This window comes from Ascaphus truei, chromosome 9 (genome assembly GCF_040206685.1).
Source record: "Ascaphus truei isolate aAscTru1 chromosome 9, aAscTru1.hap1, whole genome shotgun sequence".
Classification (NCBI taxonomy): Eukaryota; Metazoa; Chordata; class Amphibia; order Anura; family Ascaphidae; genus Ascaphus; species Ascaphus truei.
Window position 1 is genome coordinate 64817163 of NC_134491.1, and position 27722 is coordinate 64844884.

At 41.8% G+C, this 27722-nt stretch overlaps 1 protein-coding gene across 3 annotated transcripts in view; it reads right to left on the reverse strand.

Moving 5' to 3' along the window:
* KCND3 (potassium voltage-gated channel subfamily D member 3) overlaps nt 1-27722 on the reverse strand; it is a 271395-nt gene that overhangs the window by 232003 nt on the left and 11670 nt on the right. For all 3 annotated transcript variants that reach the window (XM_075615266.1, XM_075615264.1, XM_075615265.1), the window contains exon 3: nt 26094-27266. In XM_075615266.1, coding sequence (XP_075471381.1) covers nt 26094-27199 — 1106 coding nt within the window. In that variant the 5' untranslated portion in view covers nt 27200-27266. The remainder of the gene's footprint in view (nt 1-26093; nt 27267-27722) is intronic.

Sequence of the window (27722 nt, forward strand, 5' to 3'; positions counted from 1 at the left end):
AAAACAAAGACCCAAAGGAAAATGAACTGTGCTCACAGGAAGCAAGTAAATGCAAATTCAAGGGTGATCATTTTACTTTAAGGTGGTATAGGAGGGAAAATATTTCAGAGAAAGGAGGTGCATGATGAAGAGGTTATACTCTTCAGAGCTAGCTCAAGAGGTCAAAGCTCTCTTCTGGTTCTTTCTAACAGTTCCTTCTGTCTCTTTATTGCTAGCTCTTCCTCTTCTCCGGTTGACTTGTCTGTGGATGTGCCTCAGGCTCTATCTTTGGACCACTCCTTTATACAGTACATATATATACAATGCCACTTGGCAATCTCAGTAGCTCCTTTTGCTTCAAATATCACCTTTATTCAGGTGACAAAAAACTGTATATTTCAACCCTTAGGCGTCATGTCATCTAGTCCCAAGTCGTTGATTGTTTCTCAGCTACAGTATTTATTGCTGGATGGCTCTCAGTCACCTGAAATGTAACATCTCAAACAGAGCTCATCATAATCCAACCTAAACCATGCCTAATTGTTCCATTTTTTTGTAACAGTCAATAACATTACTATTCATCAAGTCATAAAAGTATAATATTTGATGCCTCCCTCTCCCCCGCCTCTTGGTCTGCAACTAAAACTTGTTACCTCCTTCAAGGTTCTCAATTCTTCTAACACCACTTACATTTCAACTCTAATCTCTGCTCCATTTGTTTCTACAGCACTCACATTTGAAACCTCTCTCTTTTGGCTCCCCGCCTGTGTAATGTATCCCTCTCCCATCATTCGACCAATCTACATCTCCCCATCTTAAAGTCACACCTTAAGTCTCACCTCTCCAGCAAAGCATTTGGCTAGATTGTGCCTGTGGCTACTTCTACTGTACAGTACTTCTCGTATTCCTGAATACTGATGCGCTTGCTCCCTCAAAAATGTTCAATACTGCACTTTCGCCTATTATATTCTGTAAATCTCCAAGTATTGCATTCAGATTGTAGACTCTGCAGGGCAGGGGCTCTATCATTCCGATTGGTTATTTACTGTTTAATGCATTCGTGCCACAAGGTATATTATCTCCCTCTATTGTCTTACTAATTCTGTAAAGTTATGTATGTATATCTTTATTTATACAGCCTCATCAAGGTACATAGCACTTCACAGCAGTAATGCACGTGACATAATATTATAACACATAGTGGGAATAAGCTCTTCAGACAGGAAAGTAACAACATGAAGGGAGTCCCTACCCCAAAAAGCTTACAATCAGAGTGGTAAGTAGGCAGAACTTAGATAGTAGGAGGGTGTTATGGTAAGTGTGTCTGCAAGGGGCCGTGGTCAGTACACATGAGATGTATAGTGTCAGCCAGCGGAGCTACCCATGTGCTTCGTTATAGAGGCATGTTTTAAGATGGGTCTTAAAGGTGGAGAGAGGGTGCCAGTTGGATATTGAGGGGAAGGATGGTGGGGGCAGTCAGTGAGAAAGGTTTTAGGTGGTAGAGGACTTTAGATACAAAGTGGTAGACAAAAGACATCCTTGAGTAGAACGCAATACATGCTCTGAAACTTGAAGGTAGACAGACTCAGGGGATATGTGAAGAAGTACTTTTCCAGTGAAAACGTGGTGGATTCAGGGCATAGACTTCCAACACAGGTGGTACAAGCTAATATAGCAAGGGAGTTCAAAACTGCTAGGGATTGACATAATACTAAATACAAAAGATCACAGAGGGTCTGAGGGTTTACAACAGATGGGGAAATGGGCAGAACACAGCAGGTGGGCCAAATGGTTCTTATCTGCCGTCAAGTTATATGTTTCTATGTTTCAAATAACACTGATAAGTTATTTAAAAAAAACCTGTCCTTTTAACTTACATTTAAGCAGAAGGAGCTTTGTGTAGTGGGCAGTGTATCTAAACATCAAGAATCAATAAAGAGCCGGGCTCGCTCATTTCCAATGAAGAAAGACAAATGTCAAGAACTGTTTCCACGTTTCCCTCACTTCGCCCGTTAGCATTCATTAAAATTGAGTGGGGTGAAGAAGTTCCAATCAGGAATGAGTGTATTTTACCTTTCATTTGAGAAATGACTGTTGACAAAGTGCTGTTCATACCAAGCATTGTTCTGCGGAAAACCAGGCCAGTTCTAGGAATATGTTGCCAGTCCATCTGTCAACAGTTTGGCATAAGTTATTTAATATTCCATTAAGCTCTCATCTCATTCTGCTTCTGGATGTGAATTCAAATATAATAAACACTAGGACAGACAAAAGTATATTGGCATTTTTTCCTGCTTTTTCTGAATGCGTCGGATTCAATGCCAGAGCACACAGACACACGCGCGCACACTCGGTCTCGCTCTCATGAACACAGACACACGTTGTGCCCCTGACACATGCATTATCTCTCCATCACACTCTGTTTTTTGCTATTCGGACACATGTAGGCTCTATCCCTCATCATGAGCCGTCATCCAGAGACGTGGCTCGCTTGCCTAAGGCGCCTCTCCGTAACGTTAATGTCACATTACATTTTCAAGTTCAAATCCCTGCATTCACTTAGCCATTCGAAGGATGACAGGACAAACGCAGTGTGTGTGTGTGTGTGTGTGTGTGTGTGTCCGTGAGGATCATCATCACAAGGAAAAGAAGACGTGCTTCTCATCGGAACAATGTATGTGTCTATTCATATATTTATTATACATAGGATTTGAAGGAAAAGCCCTTGCCTTTGAAATGGGTAAACCCAGTTTCAGCTCTTCCTGTGACCTTGGGCCAGTCACTGCTTTTGTCTCAGAAACTAAATTAGATTGTAAGCTCTTTGGGGCAGAGATCAATACAGCTTTGTACATAGAATTTTATAGGCACAATAAGACAACGTATGATAGAAATCTTGCATGGATATAGCGCCTTTCATTTATAAAATACTTTACAAATATCAGGGTCCGCAATGCAGACACTTCCGTGGTGGAATTGTGACAGCACAATTTAGGTTTTAATATAATAATATATTCATTAACCTTTTCAGTGCCTGAGGGTCGTGCCACCTCCATGGCCACGGACCCGTTCGGCGCTTCCGCATCACATGACTGCTCGTGAGGTACTGGATCAGCACTCCGCTTGTGTACAGCCCCTAAAAAATGAGCCGAGGCCGATGATGTACCGTGTACTTCATAAGGGCCCCTGCACTGCCCCTTTATTTGATATACACTGTCCTAAGGGCCCCTGCACTGCCCCTTTATTTGATATACACTGTCCTAAGGGCCCCTGCACTGCCCCTTTATTTGATATACACTGTCCTAAGGGCCCCTGCACTGCACCTTTATTTGATATACACTGTCCTAAGGGCCCCTGCACTGCACCTTTACTAGACATACACCGTGTTATTAGGACGCTGAATGGGTTAAGTACATGCTATTTCCAGTGCTTTACAAGGACACTTCTGAGAAATTCATGCCGCCATGTCTGGGGTGCCATTTATTGCTCTACATTTCTGGTGCTCTGGTCTGTAGGAATGTGAACCTGTACTCCAAAGAGCTTGCAATCTATCAAGTGAATGAGCTGTAAGGTGTCTTATGAAGTACCGCTGCTTACAAAAATATACACCTCGGTGTCTGAATTAAGGAAGACACGGACTGCAGAAAAACTATATGCGGTGTGCTATTATGCTCTAATATCAGCTACTCCGCTTCCATTTTGAAATTTAGCAGACTACCTGCTGCATTGATGTAAAACGTCTCTAATATATTGCTTTAGGAACATATATTTACCATTAAAAAGAATAAAGGGCTCTACCTATCTAATTTTATTCAATTTTCAGATGCAATTCCCCACTGAAGCCCGATCTGCTGCTGCCTCGGCGGCTACAGAATAACCCCCCTAAAGGTCAGCGATCCAATTATTTCGTATCGCCCCACCACGCTTTGCTGGCACCTCTGGCCCCATAAGGGGTTAGAAAGCATTTGCACCGTTGTCTCGTCTAATGCCATGTTTAAAATTCAGCCAAATTAAAGTACTTTATACTAAAGAGAAACTCACAGTAAAACAAAAATGAAGCTATAAAGTTATACTAATGCTATAAAAACGCAAAAAAGATGAATTTGTTAAAGGATTGTTTGAAACAAAGGGCCTTATGCAGAGAGCATCGTTATTTCGAAATTCGCCATTTTTTGTACAATTTCGCGCAGAAACCGGCAGAAAATGGCGAGTTCCGAAAAACGCGCCATTTTGTTTTTTCAATTGCTAAAATTCGCCTCGCGGCTGGCGAGAACCTCCATCTCGCCATTTTTAAAACTCTCCGAATGCAGAGAGATGCGAACGGCAAGTAGCGGCTGTTCGCGCCAAAAAATGGCGCGATTCTCGCATTTTTGCCGCGCCAGGAAAAGATGGCAAGATGGCGCTCGCCGCCTATAGTAAAGGGGGAAAAAAAGGCGCGATTTTGTTTTTACACGTTTCTGAAGCGCGCATCTCGCCAATTTAAACTCGCCACACGCATCCATGTTAAACATAGCAGAATTCGCACTTTTCTGCATATGGAGAATAAAACTCTCCAAAAAAGCTACTTTTTATGAAATTCGCCAATTTTAAAATTCTATGCTCTCTGCATGAGGCCCACTGTGCTGTTACTGTATCAGAAGACCCCAGCGAGCAATGTCATTTCTCCATTAGATATTACACGTGTACCTCAGAATACCGATGTCATGGAGCGGGATTTCTTCCAACGGTACCGCCTTAAGACGCGAGCGCAGGCGAGTGCAGAAAATGGCATTTTAGTGTTCTGGCTTTTAAACATCTGAAAGTGACACAGTAGCACATTACTGTACACATTACAATTCATTCATTTCATTGCATATAATTGCACACAATCCATGAAATTCAAACAAAGCAACCGCGATAAACACGTGTGCCTGGGGCGATTGGCGGCGTTAATGCCACGTGGAGTACAGCAGCGCACAGGGAAACGGTGCCGTGATTTGTTCGAATAATGGCCGCTGAATCTGTAGTAGACGAGGATGAAAAAAGACATATGTCCATCAAGTTCAACTTGTGCTAAATTTAGACAACAGATACTTTATCCAATATCTATACTTACAGTACAGTATATTGATCCAGAGGAAGGCAAACAAAAACCCCAGTGACATATACAGTAATCTTATGATATCTCATAAAGGGGAAAATAAATTCCTTCCTGACTCCAAGAATTGGCAATCGGATTACTCCCTGAATCAACATCCTTCCCATGTTTACTTATTTGATATATCCCTGTATACCTTTCCTTTCTAAAAAGATGTCCATCCTTTTTTTGAACAAATTTATTGTATCTGCCATCACAGTCTCAAGGGGTAATGAATTCCACATTTTAACTGCCCTTACTGTAAAGAACCCTTTCCTTTGTTGCTGGTGAAACCTCCTTTCCTCCAACCTTGCTATTAAAACATAGCATGAGAGAGTCAAGGGATTAAAAAAAAAAAATTGTACATGTATTTCATTCTCAACACTTCAACTCTGCATTGTTCATTTGTCTTTATGTTATTCCTTGTTTATCTCATGCCATGTTTTAATAGCAACCCCAATTTAGATCACTAACCCATTAAGGGTTAATACTTGGACATTAATCCTGGACTATAAAAGTGCCATTAGGGTTTTGCATAATCCAACCCCAGAGGAAGTCACTTTACGTAAGTGTGACGAAACGCGTAGGGTGTCTGTGCGCCTGAGACTTGTTTGCAGGGAGCTGGTATTATTCTTAAGCCAGCAACAGTGGAGTGGTGGAACTGGTGAACCAGCGGTGCCTATTCCTGGGGGGACTCTGACGTGACACACATCGACGCGCACCAAGAAAGCGGAAGTCCGTCACAGGCAGGTCCACGAGGACCTTGTTCCAGCATACATAGTGGCTGCTGCATCTATCTACAGCCCCTGCTACAATATTCTTTTGCGCAATTTCTTGCGACCATTGTGAGTTCCATTTTTTATGCGCTCACCATTAAACCTTATTTTACAGTAGTACACTATGGAGCCCGCGCATTCTATTTTTGTTATATATATATATATATATATATATATATATATATATATATATATATATATATATATATATATACTGTATAGATAAGAGGTCTAAAAGCAAGGGCCAAGCCCAATATATTCTGAGGCTTGGATTTGTGTGCTGGGCCTGACCTGAAAACGAGACAAAATCTTGTTTTCTTTCCCCACTTAGCTCAGCCCGGATCTCGCAGGATTTCCCCCTTCAAATACAAAACCTTCCCCTACTGCCACTTTGTGTTTGCGAGGGAAGGGAGGGTATGTGGGTGCAGTGTAGGCTGCAGAGAGAGGCACCGAGAGGCAGAGGGGAAGCATCGAGAGTGTAAGGAATTGGGGAACGTCCCTTGTGGCGTGTTCCCTCCTTACCTCCTGCGGCACAGCATCCCACTGCACGGGGGGAGTGTGTCCCCCGTGGCGAGCTTCCTCCTTGCCTCCTGCTGTACAGCCTCCCGCGTACCTTACAGAGCGCGCGTGCCCACGCAGGGCTTTCACAGTTCCTACGTAGCTTGGCTCCACCCCTCCGCTTGTGCCGTGCAGCCGCCCCACACGGCGCGCTCACGTGACGCACGTGCACCGCTTACCAGCTGCGCGTCAACTCTAGTATTGCCCTCACCTGTCTCCTGTTTATCTAGACTTTGGACCCTGCTCTGGATTACTGACCCTGGCTTGCCTCAGACCATCTGACCTTCTCCATTCCTGACCACGGCAAACGGACTGTCTACTATCCTCCTGGCTCCAACCCTTGACCACGGCACTTCAGACTTTGATCATCCTCCTGGCACCTACCCACGACCTTGGCAAGTATCTCGACTAACCCACTCTCTCCAACCCAGACCCGGCGATCTTGACTATCCGCTCTCCAGGCGTGCCTCCGCTGCTGTGGGTGCGCAATTCTATACTTTCCCACCTCAGTACTGGGGTCCCGCCTTGTTCGTGGTGAGCGCAAGCATTGCAGAGAGATAGAAAGAGGCAAAGAGAGGCACAGAGAGATAGAGAGAGGCACCGAGAAGCAGAGAGGAAGCACCAAGAGGCAGAGAGAGAGGCAACGAAAGGCAGAGAGAGGCACCGAGAAGCAGAGAGAGAGAGGCAAAGAGAGGCACAGAAAGGCAGAGAGGAAGCACAAAGAGGCAGAGAGAGAGGCAAAGAGAGGCACCAAAAGGCAGAGAGAAAGCACAGAGAAGCAGAGAGAGAGGCAAAGAGAGGCAGAGAGAGACATCGAGAGGCAGAGAGAGGCACTGAGAGGCAGAGAGAGGCCCCTAAGACAAAGAGAGAGGCTCCTAGAGGCAGAGAGAGGCACCAAGAGGCAGAGAGGAGGCAGCGAGAGACAGAGAGGCGAAGAGAGAGGCACCGAGAGGCAAAGAGAGAAACCCAGAGGCAGTGAGGAAGCACAGAGAGACAAAGAGAGGCTTCGAGAGGCAGCAAGAGACAGAGAGAGGAAGAGAGAGGCACAAACAGGCACAGAGGGGCAGAGAGAGAGACCCCTGAGACAAAGAGAGAGGCACCTAAAGGCAGAGAAAAGCAGAGAGAAGCACCGATATGCAGCGAGAGACACCACGAGGCAAAGAGAGTCACCGAGACAGAGACAGGAACCAAGAGACAGATTGAGAGGCAGCAAGAGGCAAAGAGAGTCACCGAGAGACAGAGACAGGCACCGAGAGACAGATTGAGAGGCACCAAGAGGCAGAGAGAGGCACCGAGAGATAGAGAGAGGCACCAAGAGATAGAGAGAAGCTTTGAGAGGCAGAGTGAGGCACAGTGAGGCACCGAGATGCAGAGAGAGGGACCAAGAGACAGAGAGAAGCACCGAGAGACAGAGAGAGAGGCACCAAGAGGCAAAGAGTCACCGAGAGACAGAGACAGGCACCGAGAGACAGATTGAGAGGCACCAAGAGGCAAAGAGTCAGCGAGAGACAGAGACAGGCACCGAGAGACAGATTGAGAGGCACCAAGAGGCAGAGAGAGGCACCGAGAGACAGAGAGAGGCACCGAGAGGCAGAGAGAGGCACCAAGAGATAGAGAGAGGCACCAAGAGATAGAGAGAGGCACCAAGAGATAGAGAGAAGCTTTGAGAGGCAGAGTGAGTCACCGAGACACAGAGAGAGGCACCGAGAGGCCGAGAGAGGCACCAAGATACAGAGAGAGGCACCGAGACACAGAGAGAGGCACCGAGACACAGAGAGAGAGGCACCAAGAGGCAAAGAGAGGCACCGAGACACAGAGAGAGGCACAGAGACACAGAGAGAGGCACCGAGACACAGAGAGAAACACCAATTTATACCCACCAACAGGAGTACTAATGCTGGCTACAGCTATAATGTTATTATATATTCAATGTATACTGGACGTGTCTAGTAAATGCCGGAGACAAGCTACCGACACCTGACTTCTCACACCATCATTTCAAGGCCAGACCAGTTCTATTTGTGTTCGGTGACTGGGTAATATTTAGAATTTTTATTACCACCGTCTGACCTATGTCCTCTCTACAAATTTTATATTAGTTTCAGTTGGGTAAAACACCACTAACATGCCCTTCTTATCTGTGTTGGTGCCTGGTTATAAAATATTTATATATATATAAAGGTTATGGTGGGTAAAAAAAACCCTCCACAGTAAAGCATAAAGCAACTGTAAATATTACTGTATGTTTATTTACATGTCTTAGACAGGTCTGCAGACCTGTCTAAGACATGCAAATAAACATACAGTAATATTTACAGTTGCTATATATATACTCTAGACATAGGGATCATGATTTGACCCATGTCCTAGTCTCGGTTAGACTATATATAGTTAAGTTACCAGTCAATTAGTTCCGGTTGGACTAAGTTACAACACCCCTATCTGTTGGCTTATAGAATATATCTTTAAAAAATGAGATATAGATATTGAGTGTATATATATATATTAATTAAAAAAAGAACAATAAGCGCAATCAAAATTGTATTATCAACACAATATATTAGTGAACAGTGACACAATACTGTATAAAGAACTGGAGGAGGTGCAACCAGTGACTACCTTTCCCTGTTTACAATGCTGACATTTAGGTCCACGACCCCACCACAGTCGAGATTGAAGGAATGGTGTAGATGACCTAGGTGCAAAGGAAAAACAACCGGGAAAGGGGTTGGAAAAAGGGGGAAAATTAGAGAATTAATGTGAAGCACTTGCAGCTGTTTGGGATCTCTCAAAAAATTAAACTTGTCACCGTATCCGATTCTGGATCAACTTTAGGATAATACCGCATCCGTAGCAACTATTGGTCAAACCACTGTCACAAAACAGTGACAGTGGTTTGACCAATAGACCCCAACCAGCTGCAAGTGCTTCACATTAATTCTTTAATTTTTCCCCCTTTCCCGGTTGTTTTTCCTTTGCGCCTAGGTCATCTACTATATATATCTATATAAAAACCCTGTCTTCCCATAAAAGAAGGCACAAAAGTAGCAACACTCAGATATAGCAAAAAGACATGTATTAGCAGTGACAAAACAGCACACTATAAACCCAACGTTTCGGTCCTGCCAGGACACTGCACCCCCCTGAGGAAGGTCCTGCCAGGACCGAAACGTTGGGTTTATAGTGTGCTGTTTTGTCACTGCTAATACATGTCTTTTTGTTATATCTGAGTGTTGCTGCTTTTGTGCCTTCTCTTATGGGAAGACAGGGTTTCTATATTGATTTCTATGGAGCATGCACCTTGACTTTACATTTGTTGCTTGGAGTGCTGGCTGCTGCATTTTGTTGTATATATATATACTGCATATACACATATACACATATACACGAACACAAATACAGTATAATGATAAATCAGTCAACTTGTTGCAGTTGCATTAATTTATAGACATCCTTCCTTAGTTTACCTTTTGGGTACTTTAGTATATAGGGGATCAACCATATATTGTATCTGACCTGTCTCCTACTCTCTCAGAATACATATATATATACTTACAAAATATATGTTTCAGTCAACCAGTTCCAGGTGCTTTAACAGTTGAAACCTTTATCTGTTGTCTTCCATAATACAATAATTTTTCCTATAAGTAGGCATTTAATCTGTCTACGTGTATATACAGACGAGACCACGAGTATTCTAAAGCTTGCCTTAAACTAGCCCGGTTACATGCTGGTTATGTGCTGGAATAATTTAAGGCAAGTTTAAGGCATTTCTGCATTGACTAATGACCCATAGGATTAACACAGGAGGGGTCCCTGGCAGTCCCATTCAGGTTGACCCCTGCTGTTAATCTGATGGGCCATTAATCAATGCAGAAATGCTGGGTCTAGTTTAAGGCAAGTTTAAGGCATGTATCCAAGTTTAAGTCATGTATCCAGCATGTACCTGGGTCTTTTTGGCGATTGCCACTGGTTTGTGTTAGAATAACCGTGGGCACTACAGTATATATATATACACACTAACATATACAGTATATACTGGTAATCCGTTCCAGTTGGGTTTTTTTAAACATTGCTATTTATTCATAATTATTTTTGCTAAATAGATTGTAAAAGAAATCAGAAAAAGCAAAAAACAGCTCCAGATTAACTGACGTGTTTCATAAAATCAATATTTACCCCCTTAATCCAACCTTTTGCAAAACTAAAACACAAAAAATATTTAAAGCCAAAACACGGGGTCCAGTGCACATCTCTACTGTGAGCAGAGGGGTCAGAAGACGTTGGAATATATAGCAAACACGTGCAGTGCTGCCAACTGATTCATGCTCGTGTTGTTTTAACTCCAGTTCCTGATTTCTCTTAGCCCACTTCATTGTGGTTCTCCGTAGACTTGTAATGAAAATGGCGGCTTGGAAAACCAGGACGGGAGCAGTATATTATAAGGATGAAATGGTGTTAGGTTGGCAATACGGTAGAATTACGATGGGAATGTCCCCAATGGCCCACCCTTGAACACCGTGGGAACGGTCAGAAACCTTAAAGTGGCAGCCGTAATATTTTTTTGTGTTCATGTTTTTACTTACTTCAAAAGATCTGCCCTTTCTAGCTCTGTTTTTCTTTTTAAGATCTAATGCTTTGTTCAGAGGATGTACGCGTTTACAATGTAAAAATGTCTGGGAGGTCAAAATGGCGCTCTCCCTGTGGTAACCTCAAATGCTAAACAGAGATTAAGAAAATCAGGATTTTCTTTTAACAATAAAAAAAAACAACAATAAAACAATAATTACGAGTAGGTCACGCTCAGGGACAAGATACTAACATTATACGATTTAAAATCCTATCGGTTTCTCTGCTTTAAACACTTTTGGGTTGCCCGTGTTCGATAAATTCTATTATTTAAAATGGACGAAATGAGCGGGGAAAAATGTAATCTTAGAAATGTTATTTAATGATCTACTTAAAATAATAAATCTACAGTAAATGAACCTTGTGTTAATAATCAAAAATGTTTAATTAGTGCTATGTGGTATTTGTTGTAATTGATGTTGCATAGTTCATTTGAGATTTGTTAAATGTCTGTTTTATTGTGTTTGTTCCTGTATTAAACCAAGACAAAACTGAACACACAAGAAAACATCGGAATTTCAAAGAATAAAGGCCAACATACGGTATGTGTTCATGTTTATAGAAGACAGGTGCCTAATAATCACACGTCAGTCACACAATCTTGTACCATCCCCCTTTAATACTGTAATATGTTGACAGGGCTATCAGATCTCATTCTAGTAACAAGAGCACAGACGTCCTGATTCCTTCTCTTATCTTCCCAAAGCAAACTCTTTGGAGACCCCACAGGAATCATTTTAGACGAGCCGGCAAGACGTAGTGTAAGACAGCCTTCTTAAATAAAGACACGATCCAACCCTCACCTACCCGCCAACGAGCTACCAAGCCTGTACATCATCGTATGCCCTGGGGACCTCCTGCTTGATTTCTGGCACTGCCAGTTGGGTTGGGAATTGCAAACGTAACAATTAGACACAGTCTGCAAGTTGATTTACTGAGTGCAGGGAAATGCTTTTTGGAGCAGAGACTTTGGGGAGGTAAAAAGGGAGGGGGGAATGAATCAAGGAGACCTCTCACTGGTTAAAGAAATACTTCAGGGACATGCTGAAATACTGACACAATAAGGCAAGTAATGCATTTGGAAAAGCTTAACGGGAGAATGGAGTAAGGCGAGCAATATTGATATCCCCATCCGATTATAGGTGCTTTCGTTCAGTTCAGCTCAGTGATTCTCCACTTTTTTCTGATTAATTATTTAATTGTATATGATGAACATTTAATGAATCTAATCCAATGAACCTTTTAAGACCTGTGGAACCCATCACAAATATATGGACACTCAGTGGAACTCCTTAAATATGTGTTGTGAGTGTGACTGTGCAAAACCCCAACTCAGGGACTCCATTTTGTTTCTGATAGATTTTTTTTAAATATATGTGGTTTTCAACATTTTAAGATGTGTTTAGAAGTGAGAGAATGTCAAAGGTTTTTTGCTATTTTCAGGACATTTTGCCTTTTACGTAAAAGGTCACATGGCTTTAAAATGAGCAAAATTTAGCCATTTTTTACAGCAATTTGACCATCATTTTGTCAATTTTGCCAGGTATGTGCTACATGTCATGGAAATTTCAGTATATAAAGGACTAATGTAAAGTGACATTTAATGAATGATGAATTTTGGTGAAGTTTGACAATTCATGCAAATAATGTCAGTAAAAAAAAATCTCTAGATCTTCCCAAATGTATGGTGATTCAGTAGAACCCCTTAAAAAATATTGTGACTGTGTGAAACCCCGTCCTACATTATGAGGTATAAATACTATTACATCCTAGTGCTCTCCAGGGAGATACGTACCTTGGAACGCTGCAAAGATCACACTGTACTTGGACTCTCCCCTCTTACCCCAGCCAGGAGGAAGCCGGGAGCCAAAAAGGTAAACATACCTACAGTACCCCTGACTTTGTTTGTTATAGTTGGTATAGTAAGGAGCTTAGCACTCTAGATAGGACCTAGGCATTTTTGTTTTGTTGCTCTAACTATTCTGAAAGTAAGCTGTTTTACGTTTGTTATGATATGCTGAAAATAAGCTATTTTTTGAGGCTGAATAAAACCCTATATTTAGACCACCCACGTATCGCCGCAGCCTTACAGCAAAAAATAAAAGGGCCCCGCAAAAAAAATGGAACAATTTTTAGTTCCCAACCCTAGTAGGCCAAGCAAACCGAACTGTACCATTTGCAGTAGCAAGCCCAGCAGCAGGCAGTGCAGAATAAAAAAGCTGGCCAAACTGCTGTTCCAGTCTCTTCGGTCTACCAGATCTGAACTTACGGAAAGCCCACCGGTTCTCCTGGGAAAAATGAAGCCGGCAGAGGAGCCTTTTAACCTTTGAAAGGGTCCCCGTTTTCCACCACAGGCAGGTGGATCGCTGGGCAACCACGTTTGCCCCCAGCTCCTCATAGGAGAGGCCCAGGCTGCATATCCTGAAATCCAGGCTATAGAAGGGATCGCTTAGGCCTGACCCCAGAGGCCTAGCGGCAGCAGTTCCAGGCCTCCTTGAAGTTCACCTCCAAAGTGAGATCCTGGGTCATAGCTCACCGCTTGTTGGACTTGTGTACTCTGTGGATACAGTCCAAACAGTACATTTAGGTGGGGATTCTTGAACAGGTAATTCTGGAGCAATTCCTACAGGTGATAACCCCTCCCGCACGCTCCTGGGTAAAGCGCCATGCTGACAACACTATGAAAAATTAGTTAACCTCTGAACAGAGAGGGGACTTATTTGAAGTCATTAAACAATTCAGGGGTGTTTTTTCTGATCTCCCAGGGTGGACAAATTTAGTTTTGCATATGGCAGAAAGATAGAGAGCGTAGAGAGAGCACAGCCAGGGATATCCTACATATTCCGTCCAGGAAGAAAAGAAACAGCCAGGCCACTCCAGAAGTAACAAAAAAGAAATGATTTATTGCATGCTGAACATACAGCAAAGAATGGACTAAGCAAACGCACCTACGCGTTTCGTACACGGGGTACTTTCTCAAGGTGACAAAGATGTAAAATAGCTGCTTCTTTATACTTACCCGAACTACCTCTGAGCCAATGGGATGCCGCGACACTAACCTGCCTAACTTCCTATTAAACCTGCCATTCCCTATGAAATTATTTGAATTCTACACCTACCAGTTTATGCAAATACTGTGCTCATGCCTCTAGCTGTTGCATTGTTGTTCCTATGCTTTAGAGACACGGCGACATAACAAGCAGTCACTGTCATCTGCGCAGAATCGCGAAGGCAGGGCGCGCACAGCCAAAGGTTGGGCAGTTCGGGCAAAGTACAAGACCTTACTTACACTAAGTGCAAATGGTAAACGTGTTTACTATCAATGTAAAAACAAAAAGGGGGAGGAGAAAATAAAATAAATTAAGAAGTGGGGGTCTGCACCTTTAAATCTGTTATTTAATGATTGGGGTTGAGAGCACTTTAAATATAGTATCAAAAGAAGCAATGGGTGGTTTGCCATTAGCACAAAGAGACATTTAAAGGAGTAGTTCATATAATATCCTACATGTTTTTTTTTTAAATAAATCAGTTCTGTAGTATTAAATAATACTTACTACATTTTTTTTCATTCAACACTTAATGCCTTTTATAATGAGTTTTAAAATACCTAGCAACCTTTCATTTCTATAGCAGGTTTTAGCAAATGTCCCCAGCAGTGCAAGATCATTGCAACACTTTCCTGCTTGTGATCATTTGTTGCCAATATTCCCAGCAGTTTGAGCTGCAAACTGTAACAATGGGTAATGTTACATTAGTAATATAAGAATACATTGTAGCTACTGAGTTACACTGACTGAAGGATTGTTTGAAACTGAAATGCAGCCATTCAGTGAACCCTGGGAAGCAGGATCTTTGCTGATCGATCACGGGAGAACTAATTGTGTGGCAGTTTAGGTAATTCGTTGTCAATAAAGGTAATCAAATGCTGCATATATTAGAACTAAACAATATATATTTTTCTTTTGAAATTGCTGCTTGGATTGCCTTTATAAACTGGCAGCAGATAAGGGCCATTTGGTTCACCTACTATTTCAGTGTTGCCTACAATGGCAAACACAGTTAAAAGTTCTTACAACAAACATACTGTATATGTACTGGTATGTTCAGTTGACCAAGGTTCCTCCTTAATGCACCAAGCATATTTTCTGCAATGAATCACTGTCAACCCGACTGTGATTTAAACACAAATTACATATTTGGCCTTGTGTGGGTTCAATTTGTGCCGGGGTCACATATGCTTCAGGTCAGATGACCCTTGACATACTTGGTTTCATGTTCTATGAATTATATAGCAAACAGAAGATACATGAAATGCACAATCAAGGTTCCGTGTTCCCGTGCATGTATATTGAGTTATTTAAGTCCTTTTATCTACCACCCCCCCAGTAGGATAAGGTACACTAATATTCTTAACATAGACTTTAGCCTTTTACTTGGACTGCAGTGACTTTATGGAGATAAGGCAATTACTGGGTGCAGTGCACAGAATAATGTTCAGGCTCGGAAACTGAAATATCCATGTTTCATACAGTACCACGTATCCTGGTACATCAGCTGTTGATCAGAGCAATCAGGATCCAGCTTGAATTAAATGTGGCTTGGTACTGGGATTTCTGCCTGAGAGCAGAGGCTTGTGATAGTGAAACGTCAGCAGTTGAGTGACTTGCCAATGAGAACTGGACTTGAAATACAATGAAAACATTGTGTCTAATATTTTGAATCTTTGTTTCATAATGTAATCAATAGCTTTCAAATTCACACCTGACTGTACAAAACATCCTGCCTCCGTTAGCCTATAATTGGATCAATAGGAGGTAACAATATTACATGGCACAACGTAAAGAGACCCCATTTGTTTTTTTGTAGAAATGTTATCACTTCTTTAACCCAGGCTGGACTGAAAAGCGGTGTAATGCGGCAGGCATAAGTCTGTAGGGTACCATGTAAAAATGGATACGAAGCAAAGAGTGACACACTGTGCTCATATGCATGTTGTAACAGGGGACTTATCCCTGTTCAGTAATGTGCCTTTAATCCAGCAGTGTGGTGGTTAACCTCTGGTAGTTAATTACTAAACACCACCTGCCTGATTTAGATTGTTTACAAAAACCTGTCTGTTCAGACAGGAAGTGACTCCCTAGCTCTGACTGAGAGCTGACCCTTGGAGCTGACCAGTCTTGAGCTCTGCACAGCAGAGCTGATTTCAAGACACAGGGAAAACTACTACACCTGAAGCTGAACCAGGAAGTGAGATTTTCCCTCCAAGAAACAGATAAGACTTTTATTCTTAAGAGACTGCTAATATCTGCTTATTTCATGCTATATGTTTTGGGCTACGAGAAATGCTTGACTAAGGGAGATGTGAATTATTGCATAGTGTTTCACTAGAAATACTCCCAAGTAAATAGAAGCTTTGTTCCCCCCTGTGTTTGGATGAATTTCCTGATGAAAAGGAAAAGGCACAATAAAGCCTTATTATTATTTCACATTATAAACGACTCAACGTGTGTACCTCTGTGAACGTCCGTCTACATTTGGTGTGAGAAGTGAGACAAGAGGTGTCTTTGTAGTTAAAAAGGACCGGAGTTTTTATGTGAAATTTTTTGTTATGCTTTTTGCCTACAAACAGTCTAAACAACTTGAAAAAAAAACCAAAACCTCTCATGCAGCAGAGGCAGAGTTAAAGGAGTACACACCACTGAAACTTACACTGCACTGAGACTTACAAAAACCATGGATGGACTCTTTTCCCCAATCCCAAGAGACTGCTGAAGCAGGTAAACCTTTAATTGCATATCACAAAGTGTAATACGGTCATTGAAATAGGGGTTTTGTCTTCCAGCCATAGTCAGGGTTCAAGAAGTGAGTCAGCCCTTGAAAAGGGATAGGTGTTTGTTGTTTTCAAAAGTTTCGCTGAAGCAGTGAATACAGATGGTGACCCATGAGGGGTACTGATTTTGCAAATAAAGGTTGCCACACCGCATAGGGCTACCAGCTGTGAATGGAGTATATGCAGAAAAGTGTGAAAATTGATACAAAGACTGTGCTGAAGCAGGGGAATTTTTAGCAAACAAATGCTGAGTGTAAAATTGCCCTATAAAGGTAAAAGGTTTTTCAAAGCCAATTGCTGAGTGTTGAGTCACCCTGCCGGGAATGAAAGAAATAGTCCACTGCAAAGAATGTTTTTTTTTCTGCAAGTAAAAAAGTATGCCTATTATCTTGGGAGCAAAACAGACACCCAAAGAGTGAAGTGTGAATGCCATAATACCCAAAGATGAGACTGAAAATTACTGAACTCAGGCCGAAAACCAAATTCTGTTGCTGAAGCGGAGGGATTGCACCCAGCAAGTAAATGGTGTATAGCACATAGACTTTTTTAACCAGCAACTGCACAACTTGTATACCTGATGAAAAAAAATGCATGCACAGTACTGCTGATATTAAAAAATAATTTTACCCAAGAAAGAAAAGTCTACAAAAAGAAAAGCCTGTGAGAGCTACGACCTCTACAAGCAAAATATGCCCATCTGTAGGACTACAACAATTGGGGGTTCTAGCAAATACAGTGGCAACAGCTGCAATAGCACCTCCTGAGGTCAGGAAGAAAATTACACCTGATAGCCTAAAAATGGAGGACAAGATGCAGCGTTCCTGTAATGAACCCTACCCCACGGAAGAGTGGCCCTTCCAGTCCAATAAAGAGGAAGACATCTCTTACGGGGAACCCGAACCGAGTCACACCCACAAAACACCCCAAGAATGGTGGGGGTGTCTGAACTCGACAAAAACCGAAAAGACCGCCCCCTTTGACGAATACGATCAGCAGGAGAAAGAGAGGGAGCAGTGGATCACCGAATATTTCTGTCAGCTAAAGCAGCTGCAAGAAAAGCCTGGCGTATATAATGAAGTTGCTAAAACTTCAAATGAAGATGGAGACCCCAGTATCCCTGAAGGGACGGTGTCATCCAAATCAAAAAGGAAGAAAAAGAAAAGCGGTTCTTCACTTACCGTGGAAGTAACAGACACGTCCGCAGATCCTGTGGAGAAAAAGGGTGACCGAGTTGCCCTGCAGCCTAGAAAAAATGGAGAATTTGTCCCACGGTTAACCGAATATCCAGAGGGCCCAAGGCAGAAGTCGTGTACCCCAAAGAAGTGTCTGTCCGGTGCCAACAGTGAGGAACCCTCAACCAACCATCCCAGGGAAGTGGAGCCGGAACCAGTGAGTGACGATCCCTTGACCAGCCCTGAAGATGCCCTGAAAATTGCCAGGCATGACTTTGTTCTGCTCTGTGAAGAATTGGAAAGGGAAAAAAATAATAATGCTGAGCTACAGAAGACTGTGCTCGCAATTTACTCTGCGGCCAAGACCGAATTGGAGGATCTCAAGACTGAGCTAGATACTGCAAAGGCTACTATTTCCGCCATGAATGTAAAGCAGAGCCAATCTGACAAAATGGTGGCTACGCTAATGCGGAAGTATGAGGAGGCACTGAAGCAGATGACAGTCTTCCAGCAAGAGGTTCACACTCTGCGCATAGAGTTCAATGCCTCACAACAGGAGGTCAACAGTGTCCGGATAGAAGTGGACTTATCTCAGAAAGAGGTTCAGACACTCCGCAGAGCACTGGATGCCTCACATCATGAGACCAACAGCTGCCGCACAGACCTGGAAGTTTCCAGAAAGGAACTACACAGGCTCACTGAGGAGCTGGACATTGCTAAAGAAACTATTGGTAATCTTGATATAGATCTCAAAGTCGCTCAGAAGGAGCTTCAGACCCTCAACCTAGAGAAGGAAGTCTCACACCAGGAGATTGTCATTCTCAAAGCAGATGTGCGTAAATGGAAGGAGGACTGCAAAGAAGCCCTGAAGAATACAGAGACTGAAAAAATAGAAAATTCAAGATTAAAAACAGAAAACTTAAAACTGAAAGAAGAAAATTTTCAGTTGACAGAAGAAGTCAAGGAAAAGTTTGAAGCAGAGCACCGACTGCAGAACCAACTGCAAGGTCTGCATACACACATCCAGTATGCTGAGGAGAAGCAGAAAACGCTGCAGGAAGAAAAGCTGCAGGCTGCTAAAGAAATTCAAGTGCTGCAGGAACGTCTGATGACCCAGTATGTCACTGCAAAGCAGCCTGAGAAACTGAAGGCTACCCTGAGCATCACCAAAGCAACGCTAAAAGCCAAGCTTAGAACCTAGGTGACAAGGCACAAAAGGGAGCACAAGAAGGTCCAGAAACTAAAACAAGTAACTGTGGCCAAAGCAAAGAAGTTCATAGTGCTTCACAATGCAATAAAAATGGGGAGGCAAGCTCATTGAAAGCAAAGCATGCAGATAAATTCCCTGAGAAGAGACTTGCAAGACGCACTCAAAAAACAGGGATCTCTCACGGATGAGATTACAGTCCTACAAGGACAAGTATTGACCCTGACTAAGCGTCAGTATCCCACAGCCTCAAAAACCCATGAAGACAAGGGTACAGTGAGAGCTGGGAATACCGCTCATCTAAAATACAAGGTTGCAAAATTTGAACCACCTAAACAAGCACTAGCAAAACCTTCAGCCACCCAGCAGGCAACACGTGCTGAATTAAAACCAGAAGAATCCTTAGCTGATGAAGCTGAAAAGATGGGACATTCTCTGGAAGTGGGTGTGGAATTGCAACTTAATCTAAAAGGGGCTGTTTTTAAACGCTCTACAACTGCTGCCATGCAGTATGCCTACAATGGGACGAGCACCCGACGCAAGGGAAATCTCATGACCGCGCACGCAGAAAAGAGACAATACTTGGAGAAAGTCCTCCTCGAGCGACTGAGGGGTGCTGATCTCAAACACCTTCAGGAGGAGACACGAATAAACTGGAGAAAGGGCTCCAATCCCCATGGGACTGAGGGTTCTCTTCCTCCATCCACTCTCATTCAAGTCACAGAGATATCTAGAATGAGAGTGGAAGGATGGGCTTTGGCCGTGGTAAGCCCGAGCTTCCCACAAACAGGGGAGGTATGTAACAGGGGACTTATCCCTGTTCAGTAATGTGCCTTTAATCCAGCAGTGTGGTGGTTAACCTCTGGTAGTTAATTACTAAACACCACCTGCCTGATTTAGATTGTTTACAAAAACCTGTCTGTTCAGACAGGAAGTGACTCCCTAGCTCTGACTGAGAGCTGACCCTTGGAGCTGACCAGTCTTGAGCTCTGCACAGCAGAGCTGATTTCAAGACACAGGGAAAACTACTACACCTGAAGCTGAACCAGGAAGTGAGATTTTCCCTCCAAGAAACAGATAAGACTTTTATTCTTAAGAGACTGCTAATATCTGCTTATTTCATGCTATATGTTTTGGGCTGCGAGAAATGCTTAACTAAGGGAGATGTGAATTATTACATAGTGTTTCACTAGAAATACTCCCAAGTAAATAGAAGCTTTGTCGCCCCCCCCCCCCCTGTGTTTGGATGAATTTCCTGATGAAAAGGAAAAGGCACAATAAAGCCTTATTATAATTTCACATTATAAACGACTCAAAGTGTGTACCTCTGTGAACGTCCGTCTACACATGTCATTACCCAGAATCCCTGGCTACTGTGGAAAGGCAGGAGACCTGTCTGAGACATGCAAATGCCCCACAAGTGGTACTTGTATTTACTGTACACTGTACGGTGGAGGGTTTTTGTCACTTTTTTTTTTTACCCACCATAACTTTTTTAAAGTCTGATCATTTTAAATAAAATGCAGAAACTTGTCAAACAATGACAAATATCTGTTGCTTAGTTGTCAGCAGCATGATGGGAAGGAAGTTGATCCAGGGAGTAATCTGATTGCCAATATTTGAAGTCAGGAAGGGATTTCCTTTTCCCTTTATGAGATCAATAGATGATGTATCCCTGGTTTTTTTTTTAACTTTCCTTTGGATCAATATACTGTAAGGACTGTACAAATATAGGATAAAGTATCTGTCGCATAAATTTAGCATAGGTTGAACTTGATGGACGTATGTCTTTTTTCAACATCATCTACTATGTAACTATGTAACTATGTAACTATGTAACTATGTAGATATGATGAAACGCGAACCCTCAACTGAACGTGGTCTCTTTAGGCTTGTAATATAGTACGCGCTAGTGCGCGTGCGGGGGTGCACACGGTGTTGCGTGTGCACGTGCGTTTAGTGTCTATAGGGCAAGCGGTGACGTGTGCTGCAAGGAGGCGTGGCTATGACATCACAGCGTTAGGCCGCACTGTGATTGGCCCACAGCGTCACGTGGCGTGGCAACAGCGCGAAAATACAAATTTCTTGTATTTCCTCAGATCTGCCGGGCCAATGCTTACGGCCGTGCTCGCGCATGTCTCAACTATAGCAACTTCAGGCTCACACAGGCAATAATCATTGACGCGCGCACACTCGCGCACACTATGTTACATTACATACTACATTACATTACATACTATATTGCTACCCAAATGCATAACCGTACATTTATCTGTATTAAACATCATCTGCTATTTACCTGCCCAAGTTTCCAGTCTCTCCAAGTTCTTCCGGAGAGAAATTACATCCTGCTCTGATTCTACTACCTTACACAATTTAGAGTCATCAGCAAAGATGGAGACTCTGCTCTCTATGCCAACCTCAAGGTCATTAATAAATAAGTTAAAAAGCAGGCGTCACAGTACCGATCTCTGAGGTACTCCACTCACGACCTTAGCCCAACCTGAAAAAGTTCCATTTATGACAACCCTCTGCTGTCTGTCCTTTAACGAGTTTTCAATCCAGGTGCATATATTTTTACAGAGTCCAATTTGCTTTATTTTGTACATCAACCCCTTGTGTGGAACCGTATCAAAATCATTTGCAAAATCTAAGTAGACCACATCAACTGCATTACCCTGGTCACACTACCAATCTTCCATAATTTAGTCATGCTCCAACATATCAAAGATCGCTGGGTTTTCTAATAAAATATGGATGACAAGAAGACAGAATATAAATACGCAATGACAGAATTTGATACATCACAATATAATACTATGTCAAATAACTAACTCCCCAATGTGCAGAAAATATGTGGGATGGAGACCATAGGAGAGTTCACAAACAAATAAACAATAATAAAAAATAAAAAAATCAACTGTTGTGAAAATTCTAAACTTGTGAATTTTTTTAATTTATTGACAATCTAGCCATGCGGTTTAAAAATATTAAAATAAAAAACACCTTGTAAATCTGACTTTTGCAAGTTGTCATTTTCACTAACTCATTCCGACCGGGGACATATCAAAATGCTTTTTCTAGTCTGAATTTCATCACAGAAGTGCACTTTTTTTTTCTTTACTAAGCCCCACTGTGACCTGTTACTGAAACTGTAAGCAGTGTGCTGCTTCCTGGAGCAGGAGTTGTAGGGGTTTTCCCCCAACATGAGTTATGGCCTCACCTTAATTGTGAACAGCTATGGACAAAGCGATGTGAAAATTCAAACGAATGTTTCATTAAGGCAGGTGTATTGCAAGCACGCATTAAAAGCGCAGAATCAAAATTATAATTAAAAAAGTAAATCATTTTACATTTACCTGTGTTCTAGATTATTCTGATGGAATATTTTCCATCTTTTTTTATTGACAAAATCTATTGCTTTGGTTCTTTGGAAAACACATATAATCTATGTACACATTCATACTAACAAACACACATATAATCTATGTACAGTACTCTATACACATTCATACTCACAAACACACATATAATCTATGTACAGTACTCTATACACATTCATACTCACAAACACACATATAATCTATGTACAGTACTCTATATACACATTCATACTCACAAACACACATATAATCTATGTACAGTACTCTATATACACATTCATACTCACAAACACACATATAATCTATGTACAGTACTCTATACACATTCATACTCACAAACACACATATAATCTATGTACAGTACTCTATACACATTCATACTCACAAACACACATATAATCTATGTACAGTACTCTATACACATTCATACTCACAAACACACATATAATCTATGTACAGTACTCTATACACATTCATACTCACAAACACACATATAATCTATGTACAGTACTCTATACACATTCATACTCACAAACACACATATAATCTATGTACAGTACTCTATATACACATTCATACTCACAAACACACATATAATCTATGTACAGTACTCTATACACATTCATACTCACAAACACACATATAATCTATGTACAGTACTCTATACACATTCATACTCACAAACACACATATAATCTATGTACAGTACTCTATATACACATTCATACTCACAAACACACATATAATCTATGTACAGTACTCTATATACACATTCATACTCACAAACACACATATAATCTATGTACAGTACTCTATACACATTCATACTCACAAACACACATATAATCTATGTACAGTACTCTATACACATTCATACTCACAAACACACATATAATCTATGTACAGTACTCTATACACATTCATACTCACAAACACACATATAATCTATGTACAGTACTCTATACACATTCATACTCACAAACACACATATAATCTATGTACACATTCATACTCACAAACACACATATAATCTATGTACAGTACTCTATACACATTCATACTCACAAACACACATATAATCTATGTACAGTACTCTATACACATTCATACTCACAAACACACATATAATCTATGTACAGTACTCTATACACATTCATACTCACAAACACACATATAATCTATGTACAGTACTCTATACACATTCATACTCACAAACACACATATAATCTATGTACAGTACTCTATACACATTCATACTCACAAACACACATATAATCTATGTACAGTACTCTATACACATTCATACTCACAAACACACATATAATCTATGTACAGTACTCTATACACATTCATACTCACAAACACACATATAATCTATGTACAGTACTCTATACACATTCATACTCACAAACACATATAATCTATGTACAGTACTCTATACACATTCATACTCACAAACACACATATAATCTATGTACAGTACTCTATACACATTCATACTCACAAACACACATATAATCTATGTACAGTACTCTATACACATTCATACTCACAAACACACATATAATCTATGTACAGTACTCTATACACATTCATACTCACAAACACACATATAATCTATGTACAGTACTCTATACACATTCATACTAACAAACACACATATAATCTATGTACAGTACTCTATACACATTCATACTCACAAACACACATATAATCTATGTACAGTACTCTATACACATTCATACTCACAAACACACATATAATCTATGTACAGTACTCTATACACATTCAAACTCACAAACACACATGTAAGAACACACGCAGACCGGGAATTCATGAGCGTCGGTATCATACATTGAGCTGGCGTTACCGGGCATTGACATAGAGGGCAATTCACAACGGATAGGGCGGCGATACACAGTATCGGTGCTTAGTGTATCTGAGCGAGAGATAGGAACACACAAGCACATTGCCAATATCAACCGTCTCCACCTTCCTGATGTCATTCTTCATTTCTAGGAATCAATTGCATTACTTGGGCTAGGCTAGAGAAAAGAACCAAATGAACATGTTGTATGCTTTAAAACGTGCATTTTTAGAGCAGTATATATTTGTATGCTTTACAAGTCACTTGTGTTTAAAGACTGGGTCTGTTTTAAAGCACAATTTGCCTTCAATCATTTCCTTTTCTCATTGCCGACTTCTCAGTGCAAAGCGATGCCTGACCCTCGAAAATTGGGTCAAATGTTGTATAGCTACTCATGTGTACAAGTGATGTCGCTAGCACGCCATACTGCAAGGAAGGGCACAAAAAAAGGATTATACATCACAAACAGCACCAGTTAAAAGCTCAGCAGAGACCAGAATACCAAGCTATAATGGATATGGTGTGCAGCTTATTCCTCCACCTTATTCTGCTTTAGAGATGTGCGAGATTGTCCCAACTGTGCTGGCAAAATTGTTCACCAGTTGATTTTTATTTAAATGTTGCCGTTATGCGAGATGTTTCGCAAAAGTTTTACAGAGCTAAAATAGTAATAACATCAGTCAGAGATGCTGCAGGAGACAGAGAAAGAGATAACATATCTGAGATACCGGGGAGACGTGTCGATTTTAAATAGGCAAATTAGCCTGGGCATCTTGGGCTTGTCCACAGCTAGTTCTCCACGGTTGTATAGACCAGAGGTGTTCATCTCTAGTCCTCAAGACCCCCCAACAGACCAGGGTTTTAAGATATCCCAGCTTCAGCACAGGTGGCTCAATCAGTGGCTCATTGGAAAAGCCGGAGAGAGTTGAAGACTGAGCCAATGATTGAGCCGCCTGTGCTGAAGCTGGGATATCAATAAAACCTGACCTGTTAGGTTGTCTTGAGGACTGGAGTTGAGCACACTTAGCATAGAGGAGTGTTTTGGGAGCTATATAAGCCAATGGTTACTCTAATAAACAGGACTCTCTGGGTCAATGTTGTGAGCTTTGTCAACCAAAGGTCACTTTGGCCTGGATCAGAAAGTGCTGTGAAAATATCGCACATCTGTACTTTACATGTGCAGTAGAAGAATCTTCATCACACTAGTTGTCTCTCATTATCGTTAATAACATACTATTTTATGCGCACACAGACCTGCCAGACGTAATATAAAAAGTCACCTTCTCATCAACAGCCAGCTAATCAAGGAAGCAGGTAGAAATAAGGTGCACATGAAGATAAAGCATAATTATAATCTGTTGTTTTACTACGGGACTATCTGGCCTAATTGATTTTGTGTGTCTGCGTAAACAGCTTAGCAAAAAAAGGAAATGCATTTGAAATCCCGAGGGTGTGTCATTAAATGTCATTGTACAAGAATGGAAATCTACCTGAAGGAAATAAATGAAGAGTTCCCGGGCTGCATTGATGTTCTTATTCTTATGTTGAACGAACGTACTGTAATAAGTGGAACACTCACCCGAGGGTTGTCATGGTAACGATGGTGTACCAAAAGGAGGCAGGGATGCTAGTGAACTTGCTGGATGATGACCCTTTCTCGGCATAAAACATCACAGTGGCAAAGATAATAATTGCCATGGTGAGGGAGAAGAGGAGGAATCCAAGTTCAGAGGCACAGCTTTTCAGGGTGTATCCGAGGATCCGCAAGCCCTGTGAGTGGCGGGAAAACTTGAAAATCCTGAAGACCCTGAAAACCCGGAGGGTGACGAAGGCGCCGCTTACGTCCTCATTGTTGGTCATCACCAAGCCGATATAGTATGGCATGATGGCCACCACGTCAATGATGCTCATAACACTTCGCATGAACCTGTAGCGACTCGGGGCTGCAAAGAGTCTCAAGAGGTACTCGACTGTGAAAATCATGACGCAGGCAGTGTCCAGGCAGAAAAAGGCTATGGAAAACCTTTCGCCACAGGGAAGTTCCTTGTTTCCAGGCACGGTGCCACATGGAACAGTCTCCACCACGTTGGTGATGACTGACACCGCGATAAAGAAGCCAGTCACATAGTAGAAGACTAAGGCTAAAGTGCTGGTATGGGGGTTTTCGAAGGCTCGCCACATTGTTTCACGTAAGGAAAGGAGGGGCAATGCTTCTTGCCTATTCTCATATTCATTGTCATCCATCAACCTCTCTATGTTCTCTCTTTTCCGGTCTTTGTACTCTTCGTAGCAGCAGTCCCCAATGATCTCGGGCAAGATTCCGTAGAAAGACAGTTCTTCATCGTAGGCGGAGATGCATTCATACCTGGGGTAGTGCAGCTTGCCAGTTCTGTAAAAATTTAGGATGCTCCTGAATACTTCAGGATCGCGGTCAAAAAAGTACTCCTTGGTCTCCTCATTGAAGAAGAATTCCTTCTCAGTGCTTCCGAGAAGCGTATCCGGGTACCTTTCCAGGGTAGTTCTCCAGGTCTGGAAACGCCGCCCACTGACATTAAGAATCATTAACTCGTCCTGTCTTTTATTCTTGTCGGCAGGTGCCAGCGGCATGGAGCAGTTGGCCACTGGCATCCACCCGATGGCTGCCGCCCTTGCGAAGGGCAGCCATGCTGCGACCCCGGAAGCCATGAGGCCGCCAGGTCCGGTAGGCAGATTGAGTACTTTTAAAACCAGTTTGACTTCAGATCAAGACCATCTGCAAAGAAACAATAAAAGTTAATGCCAAGGAACAACACATTTGCAGTCAGATATGACATGCATACAAGGAGTTATGCTACTAAGAAAACAAAATACAGTAATATACAGTATACAGAAACTCAGTGCCATTCCTAACTTAAGTTCACCACTTCTTGGAACATTCACAAGAGATCTTCAATCAATGACCTTAAAAATGTATTGATTTATTCAGTTCATTTTCAGGGGTCACAGCAGATGACTACAGGTTGCTTTTAAATATTATAGTATTGTCTGAAGATCTCCTGTGGATTTTGTAGGAAATTACAGTACAGTATATACTTTGAAACTCAGGTTGGAGAATTGACTGCTTGAATAAAAGAATGATTAGAATACTAATGAGCAAATGTTGCTCAGCTGGTACTGTAAGCTCTTTGGGTCTGGATTTGCAGACACTCTTTGCATTTAGGTCTGGAGC